This window comes from Enhydra lutris, unplaced genomic scaffold, assembly GCF_002288905.1.
Source record: "Enhydra lutris kenyoni isolate GAN:26980312 unplaced genomic scaffold, ASM228890v2 scaffoldscaffold88, whole genome shotgun sequence".
NCBI classification, from domain to species: domain Eukaryota; kingdom Metazoa; phylum Chordata; class Mammalia; order Carnivora; family Mustelidae; genus Enhydra; species Enhydra lutris.
In genome coordinates, this window is record NW_019154172.1 from 2853084 (window position 1) to 2872926 (window position 19843).

The 19843-nt window shown below is 55.1% G+C and overlaps 1 protein-coding gene across 9 annotated transcripts in view; it reads right to left on the minus strand.

Moving 5' to 3' along the window:
• Positions 1-247: 247 nt before the first annotated feature.
• LOC111161954 (ADAMTS like 4) overlaps positions 248-19843 on the minus strand; it is a 32704-nt gene continuing 13108 nt past the window's right edge. For 2 of the 9 annotated variants that reach the window (XM_022526042.1, XM_022526044.1), the window contains 22 exons: positions 18051-18189; positions 17532-17657; positions 17224-17371; positions 11915-12117; positions 8796-8901; positions 8663-8706; positions 8404-8479; positions 7775-8130; positions 6873-7554; positions 6524-6626; positions 5671-5807; positions 5105-5309; positions 4693-4865; positions 4430-4541; positions 4140-4325; positions 3822-3951; positions 3049-3253; positions 2505-2681; positions 2009-2215; positions 1717-1896; positions 1273-1417; positions 248-1127 (listed from right to left, as the gene is read on the minus strand). In XM_022526042.1, coding sequence (XP_022381750.1) covers positions 991-1127; positions 1273-1417; positions 1717-1896; positions 2009-2215; positions 2505-2681; positions 3049-3253; positions 3822-3951; positions 4140-4325; positions 4430-4541; positions 4693-4865; positions 5105-5309; positions 5671-5807; positions 6524-6626; positions 6873-7554; positions 7775-8130; positions 8404-8479; positions 8663-8682 — 3231 coding nt within the window. In that variant the 5' untranslated portion in view covers positions 8683-8706; positions 8796-8901; positions 11915-12117; ... (1 more) ...; positions 17532-17657; positions 18051-18189 and the 3' untranslated portion in view covers positions 248-990. Of the gene's footprint in view, positions 1128-1272; positions 1431-1716; positions 1897-2008; positions 2682-3048; positions 3254-3821; positions 3952-4139; positions 4326-4429; positions 4542-4692; positions 4866-5104; positions 5310-5670; positions 5808-6523; positions 6627-6872; positions 7555-7774; positions 8131-8403; positions 8480-8662; positions 8902-11914; positions 12118-17223; positions 17417-17531; positions 17658-18050; positions 18190-19843 lie in introns of those variants that run through there. The other 7 variants (XM_022526048.1, XM_022526043.1, XM_022526049.1 and 4 more) reach the window with 7 other exon arrangements.

Below are 19843 nucleotides of genomic sequence, written 5' to 3' on the forward strand. Positions count from 1 at the left end.
CTCCATACCTAAAGTGGGAGAAGTGGCGACCTCTAGTGGTCGATGGCCAACCTGCAAGGCCTACGGTTGGCCAGGATCCTCTCCCGGGTTTGGGGCTCACTTAACACCCTATCTGGGCCCAGACTCTCTCCGCCTGGGCTATAGGTACTATTCCCCCTTCCCACCGCTCATTCTGACCTCACACTGCTTGTTTAGGGCCCAGGTGGATGGGTTCCCATCAGGACAATAAAGAGCCTGTTTCTCATTTGTCATAATCATCTTTAATAAAAAATAAATTAGTTCTGGGGGGGAACCATTTTCGGAGGTGGGGAGTGGGAGCAGGGGCTAGGGTGTCTTGTTCTATTTTTTTCTTTTTCCATCCTCTGCCCAGCTGGTCCCTGCTCTGGGGAGGTAGTCTCTCTTCCTGGGGTAAGGCAGGACTGGCAGTGGCTGACTCCCATCCCTAGCTGATTCTGAGCAGTAGGGATGGAGAGACTAAGTGTGGGGAGAAGGGATCAGATGGTAAATGGTGCTTTAGAAGAGGTGAGGTCTGAACATGAGAACTGAAGTTTAGGGCACAAAATCGGGTTGATGGGGAGACCAGGTGCTAGGCAGTTTGGATTACTAAGGAGCTGCAAATTTGCTTTCCTCTCAGCCTAGAAAAGTCTCAGGGAAACAGGCATCGTCCACTCTCCACTCCTCTTCAGTCTGTTTCACTTCTTTTTTGAAAAATAATATGTGTATGAGCACATCCATCCATGCAGGCTCCCAATACACATGTGGTGCATGTGTGCACACGGACCATCACATCACACCACACACACACACACACACACACACACACCCAGCCACATATCTTGACAGTCGTCTTTGCCACCTTCAACCACCCTAGGGGACATCCCTGATGAGACTAGGGCAGGCCGGAGAGCCAGAGAGTACAGAGTGGGCTGATGGGTGGGTGACTGATGGTGGCATGAGGAAACCATGAGGAGAGGGTCTCCTGTACCCATTTCAGGCAGGCTCTGGGGGAGAACGCTCCAGGACATGGGCACAAGAGCGGCAACAGGTGGCTGTGTAGTAGGGATAGACGCAGAGACGGGCCTGTACCACCAGGGGGCAATGTGGAGAGCTGTCCTTGCATTGATCATCTGGGGACAGAGGAGGCCAGTGGGCACATCACCCAGACCCTTCCCTCTGGAGGTGCAGTGCCCACTCCCACTGGTCCTCTCTCATCCCTCCCATACTTCAGTTAACTCCACTGTTTGGGGGACTTGGGGGGGAAGGGCTCTTTACCGGGGCGCTGGCTGCAGGGCTGGCTGTTACAGGGTCGTTTCCTGGAGGGCCGCAGGTGAGGAGGGCATCGGACGCTGAGGGTCTGGTTGGCGGTCAGACACTGGACCTCCCTCGTCTGAATACCCCCCTGGCAGGAGCGAGAGCACTGCGGACACCCGCTATCAAATCAGACCCTTGTTATGACCCAGGTTCCTCCTGACCCCCAGGCCACCTCCTTCTCTGAAAGTAGTGTGTGCATGTGGGGGATGGGGGGGAGGCCTCTCCTGGAACATTATGAAATCCCACATGGACGGGGCCCACCTGTCCTCCATGTCTACATGGAAATGGGACAATGATAAACCGACTGCAGCTGGCCTCGTCCTAGGACACAGTGGGGATGCCATGAGAGGAGCCTCCCCTTCCCTGGAAGTCTGCACTTAGTAGGACAAGGGGGCTGGCACTCACCGGACTCCAGGGCGTAGAAAACCATCGGTCCTGGCAGTCCTGCCCCTGACAGGGCTGCAAGGCAGGGGGCCTAGGCAGGTGGGAGCAGTTGCTGGGAGAAGTCACGTTGAACTCTGTACCCAGTTTGGATACACAGATGATGTCTCTACGCTGTGTGCCAGAGCCACATTCTGAGGAGCACTGATGCAGAGGAAGGGGAGGGTGTGCAAGAGGAAGGGAGAACAGGGGTGACTCCCTCCAGTCCACAGGGACTCCCACTGATGGACAGCCCTGTCCCAGGCTTTTCGCTCACCTCGGCCCAGGGCCCCGTGTACCAACACCACGTCATCTCACAGGGTCCCAAGCTGCAGGCACGCATGTCCGGAGGACGGCTTCCCAGTGCACAGCTCTGCTCAGTGGTCCCAGCTCCTGCTTCCTCCTGGCCCGCCCCACGGGACTCCCCACTCCCAAGGCAGACCACAGATCGTCGTTGGATTCCTGTCCCACACTCTGCTGAGCACTATTGAGAAGGTGATGGATTTGGGGGGGAGGAGGAGGGGCTGCGGGTGATGCATCCTGGATCCCCAGAGTTAGGGAGGGCCCCAGCTACCACCCAGCTAAGCGGAACCTGTCCTGGGGGCTGAGGACCCTAATGCGAGTTCTTCCTCACTCATATCACAGTTCCCAGTACCAGTGGCATCTAGCCCATAACAGGGCTTGCTGAGTATATGCATACGGAAACGTGTTGGAAACATCTTAGGTTAGGGGCACCAGGGATGCACGACTTGGACGAGGGGTGCAGGGCCCACCTTGGAGCTCCAGTCGCTGTGGAACCAGGCTGTGGTACAGGGCCCCATGTCACAGGCCTCTCTGCTGGGGGGCTGCGGGGGGCCCGACGCACACTCCCTCTCGCTCACTTCATCACCGTTGCTCCCCACACAGCGGACCTGCCGGCTCCTCTGGCCCCGCCCGCACCGCACTGAGCACTGAGGGGAGGAGAGCCTCTGAAAGATTCCCAGACTTCCCCAACCCCCTGACATCCCCGGCAACCCCCACCCTCCCTGGGCCTCTAGCTTCACGGCCTCTGAACCAGGACCTGCCTCTGACCCCTTACTGAGCGGTTCCATGGCTTTATGGGCTGAGGGGCAGGCTGGGGGCTCTGGGCCCCCAACCCCTGTCCAGGGTATTATTTGGGTTTATAGATGGGGGTTTCTCAAGAGGTCTTGTTAGTAAAAAAAAAAAAAAATCTCTCCTAATTAAAAAGGACTGGAGAGACCACTGTGCCTACCCACGGGTGCCCGTTCACCTAGGCTCCTTCCTCACCTAGCAGCCTCCCTGCCAGGTCCCACTCACCTGGCTCCAGGGGGAGCGAACCTCCCAGTGGCCACAGAGGCGCAGCTGACAGGGCTGGGTGGCATTGGGCCGAGGGAGGTGTCCACAGCGCTCGGGAGGCACCGAGGAGCCGCCGCCCCCGAACTCCTGGCGGCAGCGCAGCTGGCGGTGCTGGGTGCCGGAGCCACAGGAGCGGCTGCAGGACGTCCACTCGCCCGCCTCCCAGCTGCGCGCGCACGGCAGACGAGGAAGAGGCAGAGACACAGAGCAGGGAAACAGAGATGGGTGCAGCTGCCACGAGTAGTGGGGAAGGGATGATGGACTTGGGCTGGGGGGACCCGCAGAGGGGAGGGGGAATCTTCATCACTTTGAGTCTGAGGTCCCTTGTGGGTCTCAGGCTGCCAGGGTTTTCTTCCTGTCTAGGGAATGTGAGCCTTTCTCTCTCTTTTTAAAAAGATTTTATTTATTTATTTGAGAGAAAAAGAGTGTGTGCGCATAAGGAGAGGAAGGGGCAGGCAGAGGCAGAGGGAGAAGCAGGTTCCCCGCTGAGCAGGGAGTCAGATGCGGGCTCCATCCCAGGACCCTGAGATCATGATCTGAGCGGAAGGCAGACAGTCAACCTAGTGAGCCACCCAGGCATCCCAGGAATGTAAGCCTTTCTAATCAAACACTGTCATTGATCCCGTGAGCTGGGTGCAGAGCCCAGGGTGAGCTCCTACAGCAGTGTGGATGTGTCTGCCTGGGACAGCTCTCGTGGTCCTAAGACCCTAGCCCTCCCTGTGGGCCGTACTCACTATGGGGGGCATGGAGGACCATGGCAGGGCTCCAGGGGGGCTGGGGGCCTGACACCCATGGCACAGCTGTGTTCATCCAGCTCCTCCCCTGACTCACGAGAAACGCAGAGGAAGACGGGGCGCCAAACACCTGAAGGGGATGAAAGGGAAGCCACAGGAGGCAGGATGGCTCAGAGCTCAGTGGGGTCCCAGATGCTGGGATCTGACTTGTTACAGAGTCAAGGCAAGGAACACAGTCCAGGGTGTGGGATCAGGAGTGCCAAGTCAGGGATGTGAGCTAAGGGTGCCAGGAATACAGGCTGGTGCATGAAGTCTCACCTTTTCCGCAGGATGCTGAGCACTCCGAGTGTCCCACTCGCTTCCAGTATCCAGCTGGAGACCCCAGGGGTGTCCTGGGATGGGGTGGAGCATGCATCTGGGGGATCCGCACCTGACGCTGGAGGGTGCCTGGGGTCCGGGCAGGGCGGGGCATCGAAGCGGGTGGGGGCTCCACCCTCAAAATCTCTGTGCAGGGACAGTTGAGTAGGCAAATCAAATACCCCCCCACTGCCTTGAAGCTCCCCTGGCAGCCCCTCCCCACCTCCTAGGTCTGGGGAGCAGAGTCTCACCTGGTTGGAGTTGGGGGAAGTGGGGCTCTGGGGTGGTGCTCCCAAGGTCTGGAAGAACTGAAGAGATAATATACTGATAAAAAATGCCTGGGTTCTCCTCCTGAAAGATCACCTGGGGAGAGAGAAGATAATGAATTGTCTGGGGGAGGAGGCTGGGGGGGCATACTGCTAGCCTTCTCCGCCATCTTGTGCCCCACAGCTTTGCCCCCAGAGGGAAAGGCCCCCCTCTCCAACAGTCCAGCTTCCCCAGGCCCCAAGCTCACATAGACATCCACAGGCTGGGTCGTGGGGCCTTTGGCTGACAGACTCTCCCCCTTGCCCTCCTCTCGGGAAGGCCGGTTGTACAGGAAGACAGTTCCACTGGCTGTGTAGGACCCAGGGGGATCCACGGCCCAATTTCCATTGATGATGGACTGGCCCCCAGGGCCTCGAAGGGCTGAAGATTGGAGATCAGGGCACGGGGTCAGTCATAATGTCCTCCTCCTACACTCCACTTAGCCACACAGAACCCGATACCCCGCACCCTCTCAGCTTCCTCCCACCTCCGCAAGGGAAGGAGCCCCTGACTTCCTTCTGCTTGGCCCATTTCCTGTGCTCAATGGGGTTGTGGAGGGATGAACCAAGAGACCAGAAGTGGAACAGGGACCCAAGACTCAGAGAATCTGGAGAGCTCACCGAGATAGTTGGAGCTGGGCCGGAGCTGGGCAATCTGGAGCTGCGTGGCTCCAACAGGAATTGACAGGATCTTCTGATAGCCCAGAGGGCCCCCCCGGTCTGTGAGGTTCCCTGAGACGAGGTGGCAGGTGGAATCATCCCCTCCACAGACCCCACAGCCATCTGGACGCCTGCCAGAGCCGAGGATCCCATCACAGCCGGGGCTCTGGGGGAGAGTGAGGCAGGGGCTACCTGAAGCTAGACCCCGCCGCACCCCACCTGGTCCTCTCAGGACCCTCCAGCTCACCCTGCATCTCGATCTTTACATTGTGAGGGAGAAGGTGTTCCTGTGCCAGCCCATCATCCCCAGCCAGCCTCAGGGAAGCGTGCACGCGCCTGAGGGGTTCCTTCTTGCAATTCACTTCTGGCTCTGCTCTCACCTCCAGCTGGGTAGGTGAGAACTTTCCTTTTTGCAATGTCAGCCTGGGGTTTTGTTTCTGTGATGATGACTGAGGAGACTGTGCACATGCCCACGTGTGTGCACGCGTGTGTGCATACATACACACACACACTCCATCCTCTCTCACCAGACAGCGTCCCGCCACGCAGATATCTAGTGCTCCAGGCTGACACAGGGTCCCATCCTGGACCTTTTCCGTGTGACGGACATAGAAACGGAAGCCACGGGGACGACAGTTCAGTTCACAGCGTTGGGAGCCCTGAACTAAGAAACAGGGTGGGAGAGTGGTTAGCTGGGGTCCCGGGTGGGAGGCTGACAAAGGTCCCATCTTGGCTATAGGACATCCTGAGCTCGCCTACGTTGCCATGGATGGAGGAAAAAAAACAATTCTGTATTCTGAAGGGTTGCTTTGAGGGTCATACAAAAACTGAGTCAGGTCAGTTGAGGTCACTGAGATCAGCAAAGGGGTTGTGAGCTGTGAGAGAGAACAGATACCCGAAACCTATGATTACGTGAGCTCATGAAGGGGTTTCTTGGCATTGGGTTGACACAGGCCGAAAATTAAGCGGACAGTAACTTGGAGCAAGTGGTCTAGCATTAGCTAGGGCCCACGGTACACCCCCACTCTGATGTCATCACCGGACAGGATCTCTCTGACCATGCCCTCCTCCTGTCAGGTCCACCTCCTGGGATGGACTTCTTCCCAGAGGAAGGCAGCCGAAGGGCACTTCTGTATACTCCCTCTCCCAGCCTGATCCCTCTGCAGGGTTATCCCTCACCATATGACAGCTGGGCCCTGTCAGAAACCCACTCCCCTTTCCTGGCCTGTGCTGTCTCTTCACCCCAACCCTGAGAAATAAGAAAGAAAATATTACACAGAGGAGAAATGCAAGGGCCTACAGAAGAGAAATAGAGGGGCTGGTGTCTCCCTCTCCCCATCATCCCCCAGTCTGAAGCCAGCTCATCGCTGGAAACCTCACCTTCGGTAAAGGGCTCCCACTGGTAGAGCTGGCCCATGAACTCCTGGGAGTCAAAGGCTGCACACTGCAGGGCCCGGGGGTCTGGCTGCTCAGGGGGGCAGGGCTGAGGTGGGGGGATACAGAGGAGTCAAAGCTGGGGAGGAAAATGGGGGTATGGGTCAGGGCTGGATTTGGGGGTGTTGGGGGGAGGTCAGGTCTGTGGAAGAGCTCCAAGGCCCCTACCCTGAGGAGGTCAGATGCCAAGGCCCTTCACCCTCAGGTCCAGATCTGACAAGCTGAGGACCCAGACTTAGGGCCAGGGAAGCAGAAGTGCAAGTCTGGAGAGGGGATGGTCCAAAGAAGAACTCACCGCTTGGCTGCAGGCTCTCAGCTGCTCTCTCTCCCCAGAACACCTCGGCACAGGCCTATCAGGAGCAAAGAGGCTCCAGAGCGAACCGGAGTGGGGGCCATCATTCAGCAGAGGCAACCAGCCATCTGGATAGTGGGGGGCAGGCTCCATGAGGGACCCATGGAGATTCCCCCCAGGTTTCCAGTGCTCCTGGCTCTGGTGGCCTCTGCCCCGAAGGACAGAAAGGAAAGGATTAGGGTATCTCTCAGCCACCTGGAGACTGGCCGAACCCTGAGAATCTGGCATTCTTGGCTGAGGGGACACATGGAAGGAGTTACTTTCTCCTGGGTAGGGGATGGATGAGGCAGGCTCTGTGCCAGAGGCCTGGACTCTGGGGTGGGGCTGCGTGGGGACAGGCCTGGTTCTAGAGGGCACTTCTGTCTGATTAGTTTCAGGGCTTGGGAGTTCTGCTGGGGGGTGTGGGGGGCGGGCAGAAAGTTCTATAGGAGGGAACTGAGTTTGAACTGTGTGGTTTGTGGAGAATGGCTCTGTTCTTGGAGTCAGGGATGGAAGATCTGAGGTCTGGGAGGTCTCAGCTCCGGGCAGTCTCCTGGGGTGCCTGCGGTTACGATGCAGTGGCAAAGCAAAGGGCACTCTCCCGTAACCAAACATTCCTGGCTTGATGGGGTCTCGAACCCGGGACCTGAGAATGTATAGCAGACAGGGGGTCAGAGTTCTGGCCGACTCCAGCCCTGCCTCCCCAGCCTACTTCCTAGCACCGAAGATAGGCCTCCCTAAGCCACACATCCTTTGCTCCCTTTCCTTCATTCGCTAAGCCCCGCCCCTCAAACAAGGCCCGCCCCCCTTGAAGCCCCACCCTCACAGAAGGCTCCGCCCGCCCCCCCCCAAGCCCCACCCCCCACCCCCGAGCTCCTGTTATCTCCCGGGTTTCTGCTCTCCCTAGTTGGGAAGCAGGACCTCGACGTGGGCCACCTCTTCCCCGAGGCTGTGGCCTGTACAGGGGGAGGGTTTCTCGGGAAGTCTGAGGTCTGGGGCTCTGACCCCGGGGGAGCAGGGCTTCTGGATGTCTTGGGGGCCGGGGTGGGAAGGGCAGGCCCTGGTGGAGTCGAGCTGTAGGGAGCTGACATGTCCGGCTCCTGCGCTGCACCCCAACTCCACAGGGCTGGGAGCAAGAGGCCCACTGCTCCCAAGGACCCCAGACACCCTCAGGGCCCTGACCCTCCTCTGGGGGTGTCTGAAGAGAGTGTCCAGACAACACCTATGTGGACAAAAAGGTCAGACAAAATTAGAAGGATTTTCGAGGGAACTGTACAGGGTATCTAGTCCGGGACCCGAGGGTGGGGGCAGTTGTTACTGGTCCAAGGTCACAGTCAATAGCAGAGGTGAGACTTGATATTGTTTGGCAAGGAGTTAGTGGGGTCGGGGAGAAGGCAAATGTGAAAGGCGCCATGTTTTATCAGAAGCTGCAGAAAACGGGACGCCCGGCCTGAAGAAGTGGGGTGGGTGCTAGGGAGGATGACAGGATCACAACCTCTGGTCCCTGGCGCACCTCCTGATCCAGGCCGAGCTCAGGGAGGGACAGAAGCAGCATCAGACACAACTGAGGCCTGCAAACCAGCCAGAGAAGGTGTTATGACGCCCCCTCCCCCTCAGCAGGCTCCCCACATCCTAATGCCAGCTTCTCAGAAAGCAGATGCTTCTTATCACTTGCCCCACGCCCCAGCCCAGTAATGGCCTTTCCCTCACTTGCAGGGACAGAGCCGTCTCTCTGCCGGCAGCCTCACACTTACCTGCCCGCCCACTTCTCCATCGCTCCTCCCTCGATGCCCCGAGCCTAGGAGAGGAGACCGGAAGTAACCACACTACTTAGGCATCTGGGTATGGAGGGGGCGCGCTCTGTGGGGACAGAAGCCTGGTGGTTACCTCTCCAAGCTCCAGAAAGCCAGGGGTTGGCAGGGATGGCTCCTCAGAAGGACATCTCCGAGTGAGGATGGAGGGGTGGAGGAAGACTGGCCCACCCCTTTATGACCTAAGGGTGACAGCGGGAAGGAATGCTGCCCTTTCCTGTCCACTAAGGCTAGAGGGTGGGGGTCTGACCTCAGCCTCCCAACTGTGGCACAGTCCCCTCCCTTCAGCCTGCAGGAACTTCTCAGCTCCTCCCTCCTCTCAACTAGTGACTGTTTACCGGCCAGATGAGGCCACACAAGCACACGTGTCTTCCTTAAGATGGTTTTTTATCTCGTTTGCCTCCTGCCCTTCCAGAGGTCCTGGACAGTTGAGGGAGGCATGGGTGAGGACTGCAGATACTCACTCTAAGCAGCTAAGAAGAAGTCCCTTGAGGTTTCCTGTTCTTACTTGCCTCCCAGCCTTTTCTTCTGTTTTATTTTAACTAGGCTCCCTCTGGAACTCCGTGGCACATCTCTGCAGGCCTCAAACACTTTCTAGCCAAGAGATAAACTAAATGGGCTGATGCTTTAATCTCTTAGAGAACCAGGTGATTTTTTTCTCATTTTATTTAACCTCCCTCTAGGGACCAGCGTCCCTCAGCACTGGTTCAGTGAGGGCTTATTTCAGGCCCGGTGATGATGGGCTGGGGGAACCTGGGAAGGAGAGATGCAGCCCTTGCTCCCCAGTCATAGTCCTATCATCCTGAGGAGCCAGGAAGTCCATCCTGAAGTCTAGCTTTCATCATCAGGGAAGTGGAGCTTGGAGCCCTAGCCTGGTCTCAAAGCCACAGCTTCCCCAGTCCTCTCCAGCCCCTTGCTGCTCAGTAGGAGCCCTTCCCACCCCCACTCCTCAACCCGCTCTTAGTTCTGCTTTCCAGGAAAAAAAAAAAAATGTTTCTGTTGGATCTGAAAGGCACCCGGGAGAGGAATCCAAGGAGCTAATGCCAAGGTGGGCCAGCTTAGGGGCAGGAAAATGACAGAGGGAAGGGCAGGAATGTACTTGGGGGTAGCAACACTCTCAGTCCCACTCCCCTCCCTGAGACCCCAAGACCTGGAAGTTTGAGGGGGGTTTTGCAGAGGCTGAGCCTGAATGCCCAGGGTCACCTCAGCTGTTTTGGGTTGGGAAGGGGTTGCTGATGGCTGCTCCTTCCCCTGGCTGGGCTAGCCACTGAGGTCAGCAACTCCACCCTGATGGGGGTGTAGGGGCTCCAGAGAAGGGCCAACGGTCCACCCAAGCCTTCAGCTCTCTCCCTGGCCCTGTTGCTTGAGGTCAAAGAGGAGAGATGGGGCTGATGGTCACTGTCTGCCCCTTCTCTACTGCTGGGTACCCTCTCCACTCTCTCTCAGGCTCTGCTTCTCTCTGCCCCCCCTCAGCAACCCCCCCTTCTCTATCTTGCTGTCTCTCTCTCTACGGGTCTACCCAGTACACATAATCCTGTCCTGAGCTGGGTTTGGCTTTGGCAGTTCCCTGGAGAAGTGAGGGGGGGGGGGTGGGGGGGGGGGGTGACGTGAACTCCTGGAGCCCTGGCCAGGCCTGGCTCCCTCTCTGGAAAAGTCCTACCCCACCCCCTGCACAGCTGGGCAGGGGACCGACACCACCTCCACTGCAGAAACAGACACACATTTGTGCTCCTCACCCCTTTTTATGCTCCTCATCTGGTGTGTCTCACCGCCCAGGGTGAGGAAAGGAGAGGTCTAAAGTGGTCATCCCCATGGCAGGCTGGTCTGGACAAACCTGGGCCCCTCCTGGCCACACCTCCACACCAGCCAGTGAGGATCAAGGAGGACAGACCTGGGCAGGGCTAACCCCTTCAACCCCAGAGGGACCCACTTCTGGAAAATGGGCTGCTGCTGCAGGGGAGAGGGTGGGACAGCGTGTTTCAGGGCTGGCTGGAGAGTCCCTGCCCTGGGTCAGAACTCCTTGGTCCTCACTGTGCCCTCCATTCATGGGTCTTGGAGGACGATCCAAACAGGTGTCCTTCCTTTCCAGTCATCAGGCTCTGCCAGATCAAGGGCACCCCTGCGCAACCCTCCCAGCGTCCCTGACCCCAGCTCCTGGATTTACGGGGATGACAGGGGCACACATCCTCGAAGGAGGCGCCGGCGCGTGCGGGGAGGTCCTGGGTATGTTTTCCAACTTTACTCCGTGACTTAGTAGGAATTTTGGCTGATTCTCCGCCCGGGTGATGGGGCCAGAGTTCCACAGGATCCGAAATCCCCTCCCCAGGAATTCGACCCCAGGAACTGGAAGATCTTCCGAGGCTATAGAGCTGGGGCCGGGGTCGCGGCTGGGGCACGACCGCGGGACTCGGGACGCGGGACGCGGGACGCCGGACGCGGGACGCGGGGAGCTGGGGGTGCGCGGGCGCGCGCGGCGGGGGCTCTAACGCGACCCGGGAGAGAGGGCGGCCGGGGCCGGGGGTCCCGGCGGGGTCTGTACCTGCTCTGCGCGGGCCCCGGTGGCCCGTTAACCCTTCTGTGTCCGGGCGCTCCCTGGAGGCAGCCTGGCTCCGCGGCGGCCACTCCGGCCCCTGAGCCGGGCTCGGGACACTGCCTCCTCTGGCCGCGGCTCCGCCCCCACGCCCGCCCCCGCCCGCCAGCGCCCCGCCCGCCACGCGCCCAGCCCGCGCCCCTCGGCGGCCCCCCACCCCCTGCTCGTCTGGGCCACCCACCCGGGGGCTGAGAGCCTCGACCACCCCCGCGTGCCGGGCGCCGGACCACGGCTCGGGCGGAGCCGCGGCGGTCCCTACCCACTGCTGAGGCAGCCGTCGCTGGGCCCGTGCGCTGGACCCGGCCGGGGCTCTGGACTCCGGAACCCCGGCTTCCCGAGCGGGTCGGCGCGGGCTGCGCAAGGGGCGCCGATCGGCGTGGGCGAGCCCTGCGCAGGGAGGAGCTGCGCGCTGCAGCGGGATGAGCCATGGGACCCCGGGCCAGCGGGTGTCCTCGCGCTCGCCTCCCTGAGAGCCCGGTTACCCACTGCCTCTCCGGGACTGGGATGCAAGCTGTGTGGTGTGACAGCTCGGAGACCTCCATGAGCCTCGGTTTCTTTAGCCACAAAATTTTACACATGGGGCGTAGCAGAAAGAATGCGCTGACCTGTGAGTCAGAGGATCTGGATTAGAATCTTGGCTCCCTCCAGGAGCAGCTCTGTGATCTTAGATGAAGACTTCCACCTTTCTGTGCTGCAGTTTCCTCATCTGTAAAATGGGACTAATCTGATAACTATGACAAGGTTGCAGATATGTCTGTCCATCCGTAGCTGGAAGAATGCACCCCAAACCCGGAATGGGTGGCAACACCTGCGGAGGAAAAAATAGGCTTTTGCTTTTTAGTCCATACGCCTATATACTGTTTGAATTTTCACTCAGGAGCATTATCTATGTTATTAGTTATGTTAATAAAACAATAATTTATACAAAATGGCTGACATAGAGAAGAAATGGTCACTACTATTTAAAATTTTTAATTGCCATCTACTCGTAAACCACAGTCGTGCATTGTTGGGTCTACTCAGTATTTTCTTCTCTTTCTTTCTTTTAGATTTATTCATTTATTTCAGAGAGAGAGAGAGAGAGAGACAGGCGGACAGACAGAACTAGTGGGAGGGCCGGAAGGAGAGGGAGAAAAATACTCAAGCAGTCTGTGCTGAATGCAGAACCAGGACTCTGGGTTGGATATCAGGACCTTGAGATCCTGATCTGAGCAAAAACCAAGATACTAAGGCTTAGTGGACTGCACCACCCAGGTGCTCAGTATTTTCAAACTTTTGTTTTTTACATTGACTTTTCAATATTTTAAAACCAGGTATTTCATAGCTTCTCTTGAAAAACAAAAACATGGGGGTGCCTGGATGGCTCAGTGGTTAAGCATCTGCCTTCCACTCAGGTCGTGATGGATGGGGGGATCTTCGGATCCAGCCCCACATCTGGCTCCCTGCTTGGTGGGAAGCCTGCTTCTCCCTCTCCCACTCCCCCTGCTTGTGTTCCCTCTCTCGCTATCTCTCTCTGTTTAAAAAAAATAAAATAAAATCTTAAAAAAAAAGGGGGGGGGGGACGCCAGGGTGGCTCAGTGGGTTAAAGCCTCTGCCTTCGGCTCAGGTCACGATCCCAGGGTCGTGGGATCGAGCCCTGCATCTGGCTCTCTGCTCAGCAGGGAGCCTGCTTCCTTCTCTCTCTCTCTCTCTCTGCCTGCCTCTCTGCCTACTTATGATCTCTGTCTGTCAAAAAAAAAAAAAAAAAATCTTAAAAAAAAAAAGAAGAAAAACATAAAAATAGAAGTTCCAGAAACAACCTCTTACATCCCACAAAATCATAGGGTCCCAGGTGCCCACACCTAAGGATTCTAAAGCACCTTTTTGCACTTGGTGCTGAGGACACAGAAGACAGTATATGGCCTCAAGGAGCTGGGTCTAGTTGGAGACAGCTAGCCATGGGGAACTAAACACTTGAACTCAACAAAAATAAATGTTATCTGGAAAAGATGAGGAAAGGGAAAATACAATGTGCTTTTAAAATCTAAGAATTGTTTCCTTATTTGAAACTCAGCATGCATATTTTGTTTTCTCAATAAATCCTTACATTCTTTCCAGACAAGGACTATTTAGGCTACTTTGTATCATCTCTATTTTTTCATACTTTGTATTTGTGCTTTTTTCCCCCCTGTATTTGTAGGGTTAAAATAAATATTTGAATTGGAATGTTACAGAACAAATGAGTCCCAGGTGCCCAGGCCGGCTCTCCCAACTTTTCAGGGCAGCTCAGAGGCCTCTGAGGTAGGTAAATAAGCCTAGTGGGGACACCAGAGACTGCTGTAATTTTCTGGGGATTCAAGACCATGTTGCTAGAGCTTCTGTATTTTGTTTTTGTTTTTTCAGGAGAAGTTATACCCTGGTTTGAAAATATCTAAAAGTCACTAAAAAAATTTCTTAGGACAGTAAGTACACTCCACAAAACATGACTATTGATCAGATTTGTCTACAAGCCTCGAATTTGTGCCTCTCCTTAAAACATCTTTAGCAATGGTCATGTGTTCCTAAAGGGCTTGGGGAGATAATGGGTTAATGCTGCCCTCCCAGGAGGGCTAGTTTATCTAGGGACTGTTGATGATACAGTCCTAACCCAGAGACATATTTATAGTCCTGGGTTTGGAGGGGAAGCCCCTTTGCTCAGACCTTAGAGCACAGTGCAGGTGACGAAACACCCAGCCCACAGGGCCGGAGGAAGATATTTTAGGTCGGGGATCTTTCAGCGCCCAGGGAATGACATCCCATCAGCATTCATTTATCTAGGAGGAGGCAAACTGCAGAACAGGAGGGAGCCTGGGAGAGGAGGGAAAAGATCTGCCTTTGACATTTGCAACTGCCATGAACTGAAGGTCAGAAATAGTCCTTTCCATTAAGAAGTGGCTGTGGACTGAAGAGCCCACAAGATTTACTATAGCTGTCACCTCCTGTGACTCAGTGGTCTGAAAATATTGTACCGAGGAAAGAATTTCCTATGGCTCAGCAACTTGTGAAGTACCAGATTAAATCTGTGGACACTGCCTCGAGGATAAAAAGAAGTGTTTTTCAAAGATTGTATGAGAATTAGATGTTCACCCAAAAGCATCTGTAGAGATAGGACAGATAAAAGAAAAAGAGGGGGACAGGCTGAGTATTCGTCTGACTTTAACACAGCAGTTTAATAGTAATAGAGCTAACATGTATGTGTACAGCACTTACTCTGTGCACGGTGCTCATCTTAACAGTTCTGCAAAGAACAACACAAAGAGAAATGCAGTACTCTGCCCCAAATCTCACAGGTCGAAGCTATTTTCTGTATATGTATGTATGTACAGATTTTTGAGAAATTTAGCTGAGTTGGCTTAATCATTTTTTTTTTCTAGTAGTAGATTAAGGGAGTTGTGTTTTGAATTAAGTAAAATTTTTAACTAATGTTTCCTGTGAGACATTGTCCTTATTCCAGATAATGTTGCTGTATACAGGTGGGGCCCAGGAACCCATATGAAATCATCTGTCTTTTGGTTTGTGGTCACAGCAACCATTTTCAGAAAACCTGGTGTTGGCTTTTCTGCCTCTTGGAATCATGGTTTGCTCAACTCCTTTGTTCCAGAAGAGCCGCTCTTTTCCCAATCGCTACACACCAGGCTGGTCTCCAGCTGTTGATTCCCAGTGTCCTGTCACATTGGTTCATGCTGTTTTCTTTCACTGAGGCCATTCTTCTGACCATTAGGCTTTGCCTTGGCCCATTTAGTTCACTTCCCACAGGTTATTAAAACAGCCGATTGTGACCTCTTCCCTGCAAGGAACCCGGTGGGTGGGACCACTGGGCACCTCACCCTGAGCATAGCAGGCATTTAATAAAAGCTTATGGGATGAGCCCATGAATGAGAAATAGGGAGCACCGTCTTAGCTCTGGCCACATTCTAGCTCTGATAGCTGTCTTGTCCTAGCATGGCTCCAGGGGCTCTAGGGTCATAAAATGATGCAGAAACAGAATGTGAGCTGTTTGCTAAGTGAGGACCAAGACACAATGGGATGCTCTGGTTTCCTAGTCACTGCTCTGGAGACATTAAATGTGGTCAGAAACTCCCAAAGTCAGAATTCTTCTCAATTTGAGTTCCATATTTCAATCTAATAGTGCCCCTCAGGTAGGTCCTGGGTCCTCGGTGACGGACTTTTCCTCAGTACTTCCCTGAGCACGTGTCTGTCTGTTCTTCAGCATTCTACAGACCGGACACACTCAGCAAATGTCAGTGGAATCGAGTGAATTGATTGGACAGAACTTGGCATCCATTAGGTTTATAATATTGTCGGTACTTTGACAACTGTGTTAAGTGGTTTGGGCTCATATGCATATCTTCTTTCATATGTGTTTGAGACATGGCCATAAAGCTAGGGCTTCTGGATCAGTCCTCTGAGATGTTTGTGGATATTCATTGTCTGCTAAGTTGGAAGATTTCTCAGGCCATATCCTCTGTGATAGTCTCCACACAACCAATTTAACAGGTTTAATAAAATGGTACCTGTCTCCAGGGATGGGAAGGACTGGCCAGCACCTGTCCCTCTGATGCAAGCTCCCACTCAGCCTTGTTATTAGGATCTTAGAGAACATTCAAAAGTATCCACATGCCTTTGCAGCTACCAGGCCCTGGGGAGCCCACAGTGGTCTGAGCTGTTGCTGCCACTGCGAGCTGGTGATACTTGGCACCGGGTCCTGAAGAGATGAAGTGCTGGAGAACCAGCACCAATCCAGACTCCAGTTCCTTTTTTTGCCATTTGGAGACCTGTGTGGCCTCAGGCATGCTCGGCTTCAGCTTTGGCATCTCTAAAAATGGACTAACAACAGTGCCCAGCTTCTCTACTTCGTAGGTTATTATAAAAACCAAAATAAAGATGATAGCATGTGTGTGTGAGCTCAGAGTCCTGGACAAAAGGTGGTCAGTGTTATGGTTAACGATGCTGTTCAAATTGTTTTCCAGCTGACGTGCCATACAGATCAAGACTCTGCCCTGTGTGAAGACTTACAAGCTGTTCTGTCTAGAGGCCCCGAGTTCTCTGCCCAGGGGCGTCCCATAGCCCAGCATGACTCAGCAAGGACTTGCCAGAGATAAAGTGACATATTCGTATGTTCTCACAGCAGGTTGAGATGGCGGGAGGGCAGGGGGTGGGGGCAGCCTCTGTGCCAGGGACTGGGGAAAAAAGTGATGTTGCTGTCTGGGCAGAAGTGTCTTCCTTACTAAGACCTCTGGCTGCAGAGCCACCACCAGGACCGAGCTCTGTGATGTCTTCCCCACTTGGCAGGCTCCTTGTTGCCTTGGGGCTTCTGGACCAGAGTGTGAGATGCTGTGGGCTGGCTTGGGTTCAGCGGAAGCTGAACCCAGGGCAGAGATGCTCTGGGCAGAAGGGCTGGGTCACAGAAAGAAGGGCAGGCACTGCCTAGTGGTGGTGGGGACCAGGCTTCAGGACTCCAAGCGTTCTGAGAAAACAGAGCAACCTATTGTTTCATTCTTGAGTCTGGAAGTGCACTTAGTGTCCTGGCCACACAGAGTACTGTAACCAATTCCAAGATCAACTACAGATGTGAATTAAAAGCAGGAAATAGTGCATGCTGTCCCCAGTAAGGAAGGTGACAGAAACCTATCTTCCCAGCCCAGAGAGGCTCCTACGAGAGAATAAAGGTCCATGTGATAACTGGACCCAATGTCCCACCCCATACCTAATTCCAGAAGTAAATTAAGAATTTTCCAAGCAGAGCAGAGGTAAACAGAGAAAGCAGGTTCTGGAAGTGATGGGGGGGTCCTATTCATGGTCTGAGGAAGGTGTCTCATTCGCAGTTACAGAACAAAACAGGGAAGGGCCAGCGGAGCACCAGATTCTATGGGCCAGAATCCATATTCCTACTTACCTGTGCCTCACGAAATGGCTTCTTTCTCCAATGGGTTGTCACTGGACACAGAAGACTCTAACTGCCTTAAGGAAGGGGTCACGGTAATTCTTCCCACATGACATGAATTTTGCTCTCGTGCCTAGAAGTTTCCCTGCCTTTCCTCTTCCTAGAGAAAGCCAGTTTGGTGTCAAATTAATCTTGACAGATTGTGCTGAAGGCCCAAGAAAAGGCAGACATAAAAGGGTAAGAATAAGGGTACAAACTCAAAACTGTGGCCAGAGAGGCGGGCAGGGCTGCCAAAGGAGAGGCAAGAATTTCATACATACCAAGGCCTTGAAGTCAGAAATAGAAGTGTCTGGGCATGATGTGAAGGCAAGGCAAGTGGAGGCAGGAGGTAGTGCGGGCTTGCCCTCTGACCACAGGCCACGGCTCATTCGGGGACTTCAAGGGCCCTGAGTGGACAAATAAGGGCCACGTCTGCGCCTGGTGCTGGAGATGGTCTCCCCTTTCTGCTCACAGCCTTCCCTACTCTTGGCAGCTTCAGGATCTAGTCTGGCTCTGAGCTTGGCATTCAGAGCTTTGCCCTGTGACCGCAGCCTGCCTCTCCAGCTTCACACCCCGCCAAACAGGCTGAGCCCCTCAGCCAGGGCCTATGTGTCTCCTTCCCTGCCTGGAGTGCCCTCTGCCCCCCCTCCCCTCTACGCTTGGAACATCCACCCCATCCCCAAGCCCCCACTCAGTCTCTCTGAGCCAACTCCTTGTCTCCCAGGACCATCTCCATCCATCCCTCTCCTGGCCCCAACCCCTGGCTGAGGCAGCTGTCTCCAGGCCAGGGAGCCTCTCACCTAGGTGCTACTGACAGCCGCCTGCGGGGATTATTAAATCACAGGAACCGAGTCCCCAACCTGGCGAATCCTGTTCCCGAGGGGCTGTGTTCACGCCCAAGCATGACGCCCCCATCTGAACCACTCACGGGAGGTTTGCCTGTGAACGAGGTACTCTCATGGGTGCAGGAACCCGGGCATGAAGGAACCACATTTCAATTTACTTCCCAACAATTTATTGCTCAAGCTTCCCTTACCCTGGGATGATGGAAACTCAACTATCCCTTTAGGGGATCCCACCCCAGCCTTCAAGCACTCTGCAGCATCAACTCCTCTTCCAGAAAGACCATGTGGGTGACGACAGAGGTGTTTATTCACCAAGGGAGAAGCTGACAAATCTCCCAGAGCAAAGGCCAGTTCCTCTTCCTTGCTCTGACCTTCCTGCCAGCGGGGTCACGCTCCTGGAGGAGGGGACGCAGTGGGACAGACCCAGTCAGCCTGTGCCCATGATCAAGAACCCAGTGGAAGGCAGGGTCATGGTGGGGTCCAGCCTGTTTACTTAAAACTGAAGTCTTCTCCTCAAACCTGATTCCTCTCCTGATTTCTCACCTCCTGTTGTTGGGACTGTTCTTCGGAAGCCTAGAGTCACCTGAGTCCTTTCTCTCCTTGCTCTAGAATAGTGTGGAACATTAGAGACATTTTGCCCAGTCCTTCATTTTACAGGTAAAGCACTTGTGGCAGTTCCTGGCAAACCCAGAGTTAGACCTCAGGTCATTTCACAGATATGAAATCCAGGGCTCTGAGCCCAGAGACTGACTTTCTGGCCTTCACATAGTTATGCATTCTCGTTCTTTCCGTGGCCATCACCTAATGAAGTTCCCCTGGCCTCCTACATGGATAATCAATGCAGAAGCCTGACACTGTGATCACAGCCTCCACAGAATGCCTTCTCGCCTTCCCCTTCCTCACACCCGACCTTCTTCAAGGTCAGCTCCACTGGCACCTCTCTCAGGGAGCCCGCGCTGGTCTGGCCTGACTTCTCTCCCTCCAGCTGCACCCGGCTCTGCTAGTCCCTGCGGCTCCCCGCAGACCGCAAGCGCACTGCGTCAGTAACTGGCTTCTCCGTTGTTCAGGGCCGGAGCTTTGCTTTAGACTTCTGGGTTTCACCTGCAGGGCCGGCTCTCAGTCACCTCTTGTGTGTGGCTTATGCGGAGGGGAAACCTTAGCAAAAGTCTTCGAAATGGCCACAGAGACATTAGTCCAAAAGAACTGGGGACACACGCCAAAAAGGAAGTGTTTGCCCTGTGCGGCGAGCGAGCTCCAAGAGTGTTGGAAGCACTCTCTGGGGAGAAAAGGGTGCATGGGGCCAGCAGGTGTCGCAGAACAGGAGCGGAGGCTGAACACGTTGAGGACAGAAAGGCAGAGCCAGGAGGGTGGAGGCTTTCTGTGGGCGGGAGGCAACTTAGCTCCCGCGGCCCCAGGGTTCCCCCACCCACAGATGCACCGGTGCACCTGGAGTCGGAGGTGCCACTGTCCCCAGGGGATTTCCAGGGCTCTCAGGTGACCACTGCCCTTCCTGGTCTCTGCTCAGCGGCCGCCTGGTCGGTGCAGACTTCAGCCAGGCTCCAAGGCCTTCCCACTCTGGCCTCCCCGGGCCGCTCGCTCCCTGTCCCCATGGCCCGCTGGCTCCGCGCCCCTGTGGTCCTAACATGGGCAGCAGGCCTTCTGCCTTGAGCAGTTTGCAGCTTGCTTTTCTCCTGTCTCGGGTACCTAGTGCCCAAGCGATGACTGTGTTTGACGACTGAGTTGCCTTA